This window comes from Chinchilla lanigera, unplaced genomic scaffold (genome assembly GCF_000276665.1).
Source record: "Chinchilla lanigera isolate Chin_1 unplaced genomic scaffold, ChiLan1.0 scaffold00054, whole genome shotgun sequence".
NCBI classification, from domain to species: domain Eukaryota; kingdom Metazoa; phylum Chordata; class Mammalia; order Rodentia; family Chinchillidae; genus Chinchilla; species Chinchilla lanigera.
In genome coordinates this window covers 5,819,690-5,833,035 of record NW_004955455.1, presented here as the reverse complement: position 1 = coordinate 5,833,035, position 13,346 = coordinate 5,819,690, and the positions used below count along the sequence as shown (strand labels likewise).

The window sequence follows — 13,346 nt, the reverse complement described above, 5'->3', positions numbered from 1 at the left end:
TTTTTTTTTTTTATGCTGGGGATTGAACCCAGGGCCTTGCACATGTTAGGCAAATGCCCTGCAACTAAGCTACTCCATAGCTCTTATCTTTTCTTTTTTGAGACAGGATCTCACCGAGGTGCCCAGGCTGGCCTGGAACTTGTGATCCTGCTGCCTCAGCCTCCCATGTAGCTGAGATTACATGTGTGCTCTCTGTCGCCATGTGAGCTCTAATATAGCAATTTCACCATCATCTAATATTTTATTTCTTTTGAGTCAGGGTCTTACTGTGTAATTCAGGCTGGCCTTAAACTCACGATATAGCCCAAGGTAGCCTTGAATTTACTGCTCTCTTCCTACCTTAGCTTCCCAAGTGCTAAAATTGCAGATGTGTACCACCATGCCTGGTTCATTGAATTTTTATAATAATCCTACACAGTATGCACTGTCTTTATCCATCTATTAAAAGTGAACAAGAAGTCAATGTTTCACATTTTTTTTCCCTTTTGTAGTACTGGGGATTAAACCCAGGACAGCATGCATGCTTAGGCAAGCACTCTATCTCTGAGCTACATCTTTAGCTTTTCCATAGCCATCTGAAAACTTTGTAGTCAAAGTAATATTGCTTCAAAGTTTTTTGGGTTTTTGTGAGGCAGGTTCTTGCTATGCAGTTCAGGCTGACCTCGAACTCATGGCAATCCTCCTGCTTTAGCCTCCCAAGTCCTGGGATTACAACCATGCACCACCATGTTCAGTTTTATTGCTTCCAACTTTACCTTAATGTCTGAAATTTCAAAATATATATATGGTTCGAAATAAATCAGAAGACTAGACATGATTTTTTTTTTTCTTTGCAGCTGTACCCTACCCATCTTTGTGCTTTATTACTTGGAAAGTGCCTGATCCACCATCTCCTCCCTAAGACTTGATTTAATGGAGAATGAGCATTCCTTCAGCAGTTCAGGGCGGTGAGGGAGAGTCTTGCCTTAATAACATGTACAAAGCACAAGGTAAATGCACAGCAGTTAGGAGATAGTTGAAGTTTTCCAGTGTGCCCGAGCAGATAAATGGGGGATACAGCTAAGATGGTGTTGCAGCAGATGGTTAAGTGCATGGTATAGCTCCAACAAAAAGATAAAATGAAACTGTTTAGAGTACTCATGCTAAGAGATTCATGAGTAGAATGTCACGGTCTGCTTTGATACGAAAAGTAGGCTGGTTTCATAGTGTTAAGACTGTTGTGAGGAATTACAATTTTGAGGCTGCCTTTATCTGTTATTGGCATCTGCATAGTTGTCGAATCCATTATGTATTTATTGATCTACTGTCTGCTGACTCTAAATATTTTTGGGAGGCTGAGGGTATAGTTCGGTGGAAGAGTGCTCTGCAGCACCACAAAAACACTGTGTTTTCTTTTTGGGGAGGGTGTGTCAGACTTGCACTCAGGGGGATACAGCTATGCAAGCCCTCTGCTGCTGAGCAACTCCCCCAGCCCAGAGTAAATAATTTTAAGTAATAGACTCAGACTAGTTATTATTTTAACTACTCACTGGTCTATTAGAATAAAGAATCAAAAAAAGATGCAGAAAAAGGAAAGGCACTTTTCTGTGATATGACAGGCTCTATCAACTGGTGTTTTATGTGTATTTTAAAAATATCTTCAATATAGCAGTGAGATACATTACTTAACATATGTGGTAAACTACCTTGCACTGTGTGGTAGAGAAACTGTACAGTAAAAAGTCTTCTATGAATTGTATTTACATTCTGCTAAAAAAAAAGTTTATTTTTAGAGTTCCGTAATGGAAATTTTCAAACTTATTCAAAAATCGAAAGAATATACCTAATCCTCATGTGTCAGTCACTCAGCTTCACAAAGTATCAGCTTGGGGGCAAAAAAAGGACCAGCTTGGGACTGATGATGCAGCTTGGTGCTGGGCACAGTACTTGCTTAGCATGAGCAAGCTCAATCTTGTAGAAAGGCAATTATTGCAGTTAATTGTCTATAAAACGATTCGATCTTATAGATTAGCCTCTCATACATAATTTTATGAATGTACTTTATCATAGATTAATTTTATCTATATCTATAACCTATTCCCGTCCCTTCTCTTGCAATACCAGGAATTGAACCCAGGACCTTCACGCTGAACTACATCAGTACCCCCTCCTTTTTTAATCACTATTTTTATTCTGAGATGGGATCTTGCTAAGTTGCTAAGTTACCCAAGCTGGACTTGAATTTTTGATCCACCTCCCTCAGCCTCCAAGAGTTCTAGGGTTACAAATGTGTGCCACCATACCCCACTTATCTATAACATGTGCTATCACCAGCCAGAGCTGTTGTATTGTAAATCTACTTTATTAGTCTTTTGAAATGGAAACTTCTTAAGACTCTGAAATCATGTTTCCGTGTTGTACTCAATTATCCAGCACTGACATGCGAATGCTAAGAACCATTTGAAGAAAGGCATTTTTTCAGATTGCCTTTTTTTTTTCCAAGTATACTTTTGACTATCACATTTTTGCAGAGAAAAACAAAATTGACATTATGGCACTCTAATTTGTGATTGTTATTGATCTGTTTAGATTTTTTTAGATCTTCTTGGTTTAATTGTGATAGGTCATATCCAATTTTGATAGGAATTTACCCATTTCTACTAGATTTCTAATTCATTGGAATATAAATTTTTAAAGTATGCCTTAATAATCCTCTGAAGTTCAGTGGTATCTGTTGTAATTTTACTTTTTTCATCTCTAAGTATATTACTTTGGGTCTTTTCTTACTTTATTTTAGTAAGATTTTGCTTTATCAGTCTTGGTTATTTTCAGAGAAATCTGATTCATTGATCCTTAATATTTTTTTTTTTTTTTAGTCTGTTTCATTAACTTTTTTTATTATTATTATTTTAAAGAGTAAAAGAAGGATAACATTTACCCATTTCTACTAGATTTCTAGTAGAAATCTAGGGGGGCTTACCGAATTATAGACAAAGTGGTAGGAAATTATCAATGGTTGTTGTTTTACATATTGTTATCTACAAGATAGTTTCTCAGGAAAACAAATAGACAAATAATAGTGAGTTTCAGACAAAAGTGGTAGAAGATTATCAATGGTTGTTGTACTATGTTTCATTAACTTCAGTGATCTTTATTTTTCCTAGATTTGGGTTTATTCTTGTTTTTTTAGGACCTTGAGATGAAACATTAGGTTGTTTGGGATTGCTGTTTTCTGATGTAGATACTCATAGCTGTAAACTTGCTTTTGAAAACTATTTTCATTTTATCTCCCAGATTCTCACATATTGTGTTTCCAATATTTGATTCTAGGAAGTTTTAAAAATTTGTCCCTTGATATCTTCAATGACCACTGACCATTCAAAAAAAGAGTATTATTAAGCTGGGCCTAGTGGTGCATGATAATCCCAGCTCTTGGGAGGCTGAGGCAGAAGCATCACAAGTTTGAGGCCAACCTCAACCACATAGTGATACCCTGTCTCAAAAAGTGTATATATTATTTAATCCCCATGTGTTTGTGTAGTTCTGTGGTTTCTTTTGCTGTTAATTTCTAGCTTTGTTCCATTGTTATCTAATAGAATATATAAAATTATTTCAGTTATTGTGTATTTATTGGCTTGCTTTATGGCCTAAGATATGATCTATTTTGGAGAAAGTTTGGTGGGCTGCCAAAAAGAACTTGTATTCTTCTGCTTTGTGGAACAGACTTTCTGTGTTTATTCAAACTCCATTTACTCTATCCTGTAATTTAACTCTGATGTTTCTTTGCTTTGCTTTTTGGGGGGAGGTCTACTAGACCTATTCATTTGTGAGAGCAGAGTATTGAAATCACCCAGTATGTATTGGGATGTCTGAATTTTTATGTAAAGGAGTGTTTTTTTTATGAAATTGGATGTACCAATATCTGGTACATATTCAGTACATTTTCAGTTTTTATCTTTCCATGGGAATATTGCTTTTTCAATATGTAGTGGCCTTTGTCTCTTCTAATTTAGTTTGAAGTCCACTTTGTCAGATATAAGCATAGCTACTCATTGATTTGAGGCTCCAGGTGCTTGGAGAATCATTTTCCATACTTTCACTTTAATTTTGTGTATATCTTTGCAGGTGAGGTGTGTTTCTTGTAGGCACCATATAGTTGAGTCTTGCTTTTTGATCCAATCTGCCAGTCTGTGGCTTTTAATTGGAGAATTAAGACCACTTACATTCAGTGTTATTATTGAGAGGTATGTACTAATTCCTGTCATTTTGTTGTTTTTCTAATGTTTGATTCATTCCTAATTTTTTTCATTTATCTACTCTTCCAGTGACATTTATTCTTGTCCTCAGTCCTGTGGTGTGGTTGTCATTGTCCTCTTCCTGTGTGTTTAGGATTCCTTTAAGTACTTTTCTGCAGTGCTGTCTTAGTGGTCATGAATTTCTTTAATTTGTAGTTATCTTGGAAGATCTTTATTTCTCCTACAATTTTGAAGGATAGGCTTGAGGGATGTAGTAATCTGGGTTGACAGTTTTTTCTTCAGGGCTTGAAATACATCATTTCAGGCATTCCTGGGCTCAGCAGTAGCTTCTGTTGAGATACCTGTTGTCACTCTGAAGGGTTTGCTGTTTTAAGTGATTTGGCATTTCTAACCACTTGTAATATTCTTTCCTCTGAATTTTTGGCAACTTGATTATGATATGTTGTGGAGAGGCTGTTTTTTGGTGATGCCTATTTGGTGTTCTAAATGCCTGCAGTAGTTGGGTATCTATCTCATTCCCACAGATTTGGGGAAACTTCTACTGTAATTTCAATAAATAGGTTTTCTGTACCAATAACCTGTGTTTCTTCACCTTCCTCATAACCAAGAAGTACTCCCTCCTTCCATACTGGGAATTGAACTCTGGCCCTTAACACTGAGGTATGTCCTCAGGCCTTGTTTGTATTTTATTTTGATGCAGGGTCATATTAAGTTGCTAAGTCACCCCAGATGGGCTGGGACCAAAGAATCTTATATTTATTCTTTTAGAGTTATCTCTGAGTTGTTCTTGTTGTTGTTGTTTTTGTTTGTACCAGGAATTGAACTCAGGACCTTGCACTTGCCAGGCAGGTGCTGTGCCCCTGAGCTTTATCCCCATCCTGTATGAGTTCTTGTATAATCTTTTTGCTACTTTTTATTCTTTTTTTTTTATTACTATCTAAATATTCTAGTACATCTACCTTGTATTCCAGTCCTGATTATCTCTTTCTTCTGATTCATCTTATCTATTGCCCAAGACTTCCAGTTGAGTTTTTCATTTGACTGACTGAGCATTTCATTTCCAGGATTTCTGTTTATTTTTCAGAACTTCTCTTTCCTGAAGTTTTCTTACGTATCCTGTGTTATCTTCCTTAGTTTATTTAGATGCTGACTTGTATCTTCTTTAATCTCATCAACTATTTCAATTACTAGGTTTTTAAAAAAATTCTTTGTCTGTAAATTGTATCCATTTTTGTAGCAGTTTTTGGAGGCTCTTGTTGCCTTCCTTCTGTCGTGATCCATGTGCTTTTGTGTTGAAGTCTGCACATCAGTGTGGATGCACATCTCTCCCACTGCCGTGTGGGGATCTTGCAGGGAGCGAATGCTACTACTAATGCTGACATCGAAAGAACCAAGCGTACATCAACTATCAACATATGATTTAAAATGTTTTTAAAGTTCCCTACTACTTCAGTAATGCAGGAAAAGAAAAGGAGAATAATAATATAGAACAGACTAGGAAAAAAGAAAAAAAATAGACTTTAATGATAATATTTACATACAATAAAAGAAAGGGTAAGGGAGGGGCGATGAGAGGGGGAAGAAAGAACAAATGAACAAGGGAATATAGATGGAAAGTGCAAGAAAGTACAGGAAGCTTGAATCTAGTTAATGAACTAGTAGAAACACAAAGTTTAAAAACGCTAAGAGACAAGCTTTGGTATGGGGGGAATGACAAAACAAGGTAAGACCCTGTGGAAGCAAAAGCAGAAACTAACACACATGCACACAAAACAACGTCTGATACTCCTTCTCATGTGAGGGTTATTTCCCCTCAACTTCATCGTGAACACTACCTGATAGATAAGCAGGCTAGGGGTGTGTGAACATCTTTCCTCGTTCACAATTCTCTTTCTCCACCTCTATTCAATTAGGAGAAGCCATCTAGGACAGTCTAGAGGCTGAGCTTTGCCCTTTTGGGGTTGTAGATGAGCATTTGTGCAGATCTGCCTTAGTGAGACTAACCCGTGCCTACCAACTCAGTCTACTCCATATCCAACGAGGGCATTGGAAAAATGCAAGCTTCCCACCAGCTGTCTTACTGGTGTGGTGCATGGACAGGTTTGGACTATGGGCCAAAGCTTTTTATCAGATCGTGGTCTTGGTCGCATAGTTCATCATTGTCTATACTTTGCCATGTTTACTCTGAATGCCTCCCAACAGAATGGAGGGAATTGGGCATGTAGGGTCCATGCTAAGGTGAGGAGCCGTGGTGCTCTCCCGTCTGCTGGTCTCATGGTGTTCCTAGACTTATAACCCCTCCCACTGCAAAACCTCACATGACAGAGGTCTTTCCCGCTGCCAGTATTCCACTCCCTGTTGTTTGTTTCAGCCCCTTGCCTTTTTGCATTTCCCTCCACCTGGGTGATTGTGTTGATTGCCTCACAGTATCTGTCCACCACTCTGAGACTTTTCCAGCCTAGAGTTTAGTCTCCCTCGAGCAAGGTACTGGGGCATTTCTCCCATCCTATGATTCTAACTTTTCTGTTTCACGTCACCATTCTCGCAGGCCCAAGCTATTAGGGTTGATACCCATTGCCACCTTGGAGCAAAGTGGCTGTTGACATCCTGGAGATATAAAAATGTGGGTTTTCTGTTCTCCCAGTCTGCCTCTGTCTAAATCTGTATAGAAATGCTAGGGATTATCATTCCTGCCCCTGCTCATTGGCTGAACGTGGGTCTTGTTTCTCTTAAGGTTTTATCTCTGTCCAATAGCAAGATCAGTAGTCACAAGAGTATAGTGAGGTTTTTCTTTTACCGTGAAGGGGAGAGAATTTCCCCTCTCCCACTGAGCTACCATTCATTCAAGGTTGGTATTCATTATTTTTGTTACTTAGCTTTCTAAATATAAATATTTCTGAGTTTCACCTGGTTGCTAGCTTATTCAAGTTGTAGTCTGACAATTGCCCGTGATTCTCTGTCTCCTCACAGAGCCACGTACCTGTTGGTTTGGATGAATATTTTAGAGTTTAGAGCGGCTTGTGAATGAAGGTTACCTCTAGTCTGCCATCTTTAGGAGTCTGTGATTCTTTTTCTGAGTCAGATCTTTTTTGTTGATGGCATTGGTTGCATGATAAAATTCATGAAGGTAGAGCAGTTTTTATGATTATGTACTGATTTGGATTTATTTCTTTTGTGTAGAAGGAATTGTACAGTTTACAACTGAAATTCTACCAAAATCCCCTGAAGATGCTCAAGGTATGAAGGTCAGTGGGACTAAGATGGATCATAATAATGAAGGACACACAAGTGGCAATATGAGTAAAGAGCTCTTAGCTGGGTCCAGCGAATACCCAGAAGTAGAAGAAATCACGAACAGCGGCAACATTTCAGAAACCAGAACATTAGTTCCCATGGAGCCTTTAACTTTTGTGGATCCTGGATTGACAGAGACAACTCCTAAAGAAAAAGAATGTGGAGAATTACAAACTTGTCCTTCTCATTTGTCATTATTACCGGAGAACAGTGCCATTTCCAAAATGGACAATGAGAAAGAAGAGTTGTGTAAATTAAACCCGGCCTGTGCAGCAGATGACAATCCCCCACAGATTCTTAGCCACCCTACTGGAAAACACAGTTCTACATTGGACACTTCCACAGCCACGGGAAATGTGCATGCCATAAAAACCTTGGAGGAAAATTCTAAAATTTTATATCTCATACCAAGTTTGTCTGATCCAGAATCCAGAACAACATCCTTAGGAAAGTGTAGTTTTAAAAGTGGTTTGATGAAGAGATCTGATGAAAACACAGACAATTCCTGTTTTGCTAAGGATGGTCTAAGCAAGAACTTGGCTTCCAGAGAAGAAAATGAAGAACAGTCTTTGAATCACAGGAGTGAAAGGACAGAACTCTGCTTTATGAATGCCAGACAACTAGAAAAGGATTCCAATGGTTATTGTTCTGGTGAAAAAGAAACTGTTGATTCCCTGGAAGGAAATGTCCCTCATAACAATTACATTCAAGGCAATAACCATACAGAGAGCTCTAGTTCTTTAATGTCCAATTCTTTAACTGAAGCCATGGGAATAATGTTTAAAAAAGATGATTTGAAAATCACTTTAGACATGCAAGGTAAGTTGACAGACCCTGAGGACCATAAAGAAACTGTTACTAATATGAACCATCTCAGCAGACACTCAGAAGAAAGCAGCTTTTCCTCCTTGGTGCAGATTGACGAGCCAGAACAGACAAACACTTTAGAGCCCAGTACAGTAAATGAAAAGATTTACAATAAGGATTCTAACTCCGTAGTCAGCTTCCAGAGAAATCTGGAAGGTGATACTCAGTTAAATGAATCATCATGTAATGATTTTCTGTCCAAAAGAAAATTCCTTGTTAGTTTAATGCCAGAAGATCGGATATGTTCTATGTCTAAAGAAGTATCAAAATCTGAGAAAGATACTGCTCAGTTACCACCATCTCTGGAATTGAATTACAGATCTGAGTCAGGAAAAGCTATGGAGACGTCACTGGATAATATTCCATGTTTAGATGAACAGAAAATTGCCCATGAGATGGGTGAACTTTCTTGTACCAATGAACTGATTGTAAACAAAGTAGAATGTAAATGTGTTTTAAATCAAGTGTCCCTTAATTCTCAAGATCACGTGAAGTTGCCAACTGATTCCTTACTACATAGAAACAGAGAAATGCCTTTAACAACAAGCAAAAATGCCCAACAGAGCCATCATCCTCCATCAGAAAATGGAGCAGATGTCCTTGCTGATACCCAAACCATTCCCACTGAGACACAAGTGAAAGACATCCCTCCACTAGGTGACATAACCTGTGATGCCTCTTCAAACAGTCGCACTCCAAACGCCACACCAGGAAACGTAGAAAGAAAGCAAGAAATGACCGATTCAGGAACAGATTTGCATTCTAGTTTCCTCTCTGGTGTGACAGAAGGAGTTGGCTTTCCTTCAGAAGTTGCAGTCACAGGATGTCAGAATGTTCAGTCTCAGGATATCTCCAGCTGTCACTGTGTAAGAAAAAATGCACCAGGAGAGAACTTGTGTTCTGCTTGTGTTGCTTCTGAGCCCAGCAAAATCATCCTGAAAGTCAGTGACTCTTCAGGAATAAAACATGAAAATGCATTTCAACATAGTGGCCACCACTCCAGAATAACAGAAGAGTTCATGGAAAGTAGTTGTACATCACAGGAGAGCAAACTTGAGGGGAGAAAAACTGAAAGCAGCTGTACAGAAGGTATGATCAGAAATGAAGTGACAGCTGGTATTTCAGATAGTAGAGCTTCAGATACAGCCACTCACATCACTGGTTGCATTGAACCCAATGAGGAACGGCTAGATAGAAAGGAGCTGGATATACCCAAAGAAACTGTGTTTTGTAAATGTAACATCTCTGATTGTTCTCCTCAAAAACTAAACCGATTTGCAAACATTCCAAGTCCTGAAACATTGTCTTCTACCCTTGTGTTCTCCAGTTTTAAAAACATGAACCAAGGAGTTGAAACGCTTGATCAGAAGGCAGATGAAGTCCTTGGCTGCCAGAGTAACCAAAACAGACCAGATCAATGTAGAAGTTACGATAAACTAGCTAAGGAGACACGAGATAGTGACCAGAGAAAGACCTTCACAGAGCCCAAAAGAGGGGTAACTCACAATGAAAAGGACCTAAGAGTCAGTTTAGGCAGTAATAACATAGTGTCTTGTGGAAGTCCAAAGAAAGGTGATTCCAAAGGAGATGTTGAAGATATTTCTGGTTCTGAAGAATTTACAGATGATATGATAAACATTGTCTGTGCAGACCGTAGTAAAAAGCCTACAGAAGGAGTGCTAGGCATGAAAGTATCTAGTACACTTGATTGTAGTGCATGGCAAGATAGACTGCCATTTCACAAAACCTTAAGGAGTACCTCAACTCAGAGAGGTGCAATAAATGCTGGACTTACAGGAAAAATCAGCCAGGACTCAGATCTCTTAAATGCTGCTAATTCTACAATGGAATCTCTTGAAATAAAAAAACCAAGTGAAGAGAAAGTATACAAGTCTTTAAAAGACTGTGAAATGGGAGAATGTCTAGACTCTTGTGCCCATGAGATGGAGTCTGTTGCAGATCATGAACCAAATACAAGCATAATGGACAAAGTCAGTGTGTCTTTAAATTATATTCATCATGAACACCAAGATAAAGGCACATCTCTGAGAGGAACACAAGGAACTGAAGGATCAAAACTAGAAGAAATAAATTCCGAGTTTGGCAAGGAACAAGCCCTTGGAATATCCTCAGAAGACTCAGTGTCTTCTAGATGTCAAGGGGAGAACTCTGTTCCATCAGGGACACTTGAATCCACTGAAATAATGCCTTTGTGTTTGTCTTCTCAAGAAAATCTAGAAACTGTTATTAATAGTGAAGAAACTTACCTGAAAACTCTGTCCAACCCGAAGGGTGGTGAAGTGCTTCGTGAAAATATAAAGGACTGCACAGCGCTGCCTAAGATGAAGGTAGAAGTGCCAAGGGATATGAATAATCCTAGTGGAGGGTACGTCAGTGTGAAAAAGAATGTTTGCAAAGCTTGTCACCCTCATCAGAATTCCTCTGATACACACTTGCCTTTGATAATGGAAGCAGCAACTACAGCAAATGGAGAAGAAGCCGAAGGACATCAGAGTGAACGCCTAAATCATTTAACTGTTGAGGAAGAACCTGAGGGGATGATTGCCACAAAAGGAAGTGAGGGTTATCATTCGAGCAAGACCTCTCAGACCTTCCTGAGATGCCAGGGAAGGCATGGTGACCCTGAAAAACCACAAAGCCAGAACATTTTGAACTGTGTGTTGCTGAAGGAAGAGGACCACGTGTGTCAAAAAGGAACACAGATGACATTGGAACAATACAGACCATCTATTACGCTGTCAGATGAAGTGCAAACGAAGCTCCAAACAAAGGCTGATGGATATGAGTCCACCATGATGAAAGAAATCACCCCAGCAAAACCAGCCAAGGGCAACATTGCTGAACCAGTTCAGAGGATGGAAGACCCAAAGGGGGAAAGCTTTCGTCGTCCGTTAAAGGACATTGAGTTGTGCACAGTTCCTTGCCTTCCTGGTGCTCCTCAGAAAGCACAAGACCCCAACTCTGCTGGGTGCAATCCAGTACATGGTGCCTTTGGGAATACTTGCCATCAGAAAGGAATGCCTCCCTTAAAGAAGCAGCCCAATCGAACATGTAAGAGAGTTTCTTGTCAGGAGCCAGTCAGCACAGGGAGGAAATTAAATAAAATCCGAAGTTCTGCCTTTGGAAAGAGTTCCTCTGATCCCATCCCCACAAAAGCACACAGACTTCTCAGCTCACATGCTGCATCTGTGCTTGCACCATTAGAACCCAAAACAGTACCTTGCAAGAGCTTGCTTCGCCACGTACCAAAGCAGAGGACTGCTGCATGCCATCCTTTGAGGAGCCTGAATTTTAGGAAGTCTACCAAAGAATCAGCCTTATTAAACAAGCTATCTATCCTTGCCTCCAAACTAGCTCCGGCCGCAAAAACCCAGAAACTCAGATACCGGCAATGTTCCTCTGCACTTCTTCCAGTGGCCAAAAGCTACAAGCGCCTCAGATATAAAAGACTCCTGGATGGATTTTCCTATAATGCAATGCAGCTGGATCCATATTTGGCAGCTAGAGGATGGGGTAAGAGGCCTAACAATAAGGCCTTGACACTTTATTCTCCTGAAGCCATCAAGATGAGCTTCATAGAGTTGAGCAACAAGATGCCATCACTGCTTTTTGGTTCTGAAATCTTGCCAGTTTCCTTTCATGTGAAATTAGCCTCTGACTGCATGACCGAGTTCTCAAGGACTTTTCCTGAGCACTGTGCTCCAGCAAGGCTTGCCTTAGAAGAGGCCTCCCAGTGCCCATCTCAACCACCCAAGTGGACCTTTTCTTTCTTTTTGTCGCATAGTTGCCCTGGGATGGCCACATTCAGGGAAGACACTGGCCTCCGTAGTCAGGCGCACACTCAGGCTCCTCAGCAGACTCCAGCTCCTCTCCAAGACTGTGGAGGCACCTCCATAGTCCCGAGCAGAGCAAACTGCTCTGTCCTTGGCCTTCACACGCTTCTAGCACTTTGTTCCCCAGGATGTTACCGAATCTGGACAAAGAAACGGAGCTTCTCCAGCCACATGCCGACCATGCAGAGGTTCTTCATGGCCCAGTTTACACAGGGCTTAAAAGGGTTAAGGTCTCCAGCTTCCATAGCAAACAAGATCTTCTGTTCTCTGCCCTACTCAGTGGGCAGAGTGCTGTCTATTTGGAGCCAGCATGGGCCTTCCTCCTGTTCCTTCGAAATCTCTGCTCTTCATTCCATTCACAGCAAGCAGCCGCCGAGTCTGAGTACCACAAGCAGGTAAAATCTATCTTCTGTTCCTTGCATGTTTTCTTCCTGCCACCGGGGAGAGGAAAGAGCGCTATTGGAAACATGAGGCTCTTTAGAGTCATCTTTCTGTCTGCCCTTGTTATTTACACTGAGACAATGCCATAGTAATTCTTAAGTGTAGATGCCTATATTTTTCTGCTAAATCTATTGTATTTCAACATATTTTTTTCTGTCCATTTTATTCTTCAAGTCATCTTTTTTTTTTCTTTTTTTCTTGCAGAAAAATGCTAATGCTATGCAAGTGCTATTACACTGCCTGTTTTTATTTTATTTTGAAAGAGAGTGTCACTAAGTTGGCCACACTGGCCTCAAACTTGTGATCCACCTGCCTGAGCCTTTGGAGTAGCTGGCATTACAAAGCATGGCCCACCCTACCTGACACACCATTGAAACTTTTTTTTTAAAGAGTAGGAAAGTTTATTGGAGAAAAAGAATAGGGAATGGGGAATAAGAATGGGGAGTGGAGAACAGGACTAGCTCCTGAGAGACAGGAGGAGCCCTGAAATGGGTTGCCCCGTTGAAACTTTTGAATCTCTTCCTGTATCCTTTTGCTCCGACCTTGGTAATAAATACCCTACAAGCAAAATAGTGTCAGTGGCTTGTAATTGTAACTGTTTCATGTAACATTATACAGTAGCCCCTCACTTAGTGTTTGGTGTATAAAGGATACA

At 39.9% G+C, this 13,346-nt stretch overlaps 1 protein-coding gene across 8 annotated transcripts in view; it reads left to right on the top strand.

The window, feature by feature from the left end:
• The window catches only part of Prr14l (proline rich 14-like), a 72,566-nt gene that overhangs the window by 42,407 nt on the left and 16,813 nt on the right, over positions 1-13,346 (top strand). For 7 of the 8 annotated variants that reach the window (XM_013520339.1, XM_013520343.1, XM_013520342.1 and 4 more), the window contains one exon: positions 7,416-12,645. In XM_013520339.1, the coding sequence (XP_013375793.1) occupies positions 7,416-12,645 (5,230 nt within the window). Of the gene's footprint in view, positions 1-803; positions 990-7,415; positions 12,646-13,346 lie in introns of those variants that run through there. The other variant, XM_005396335.2, reaches the window with a different exon arrangement.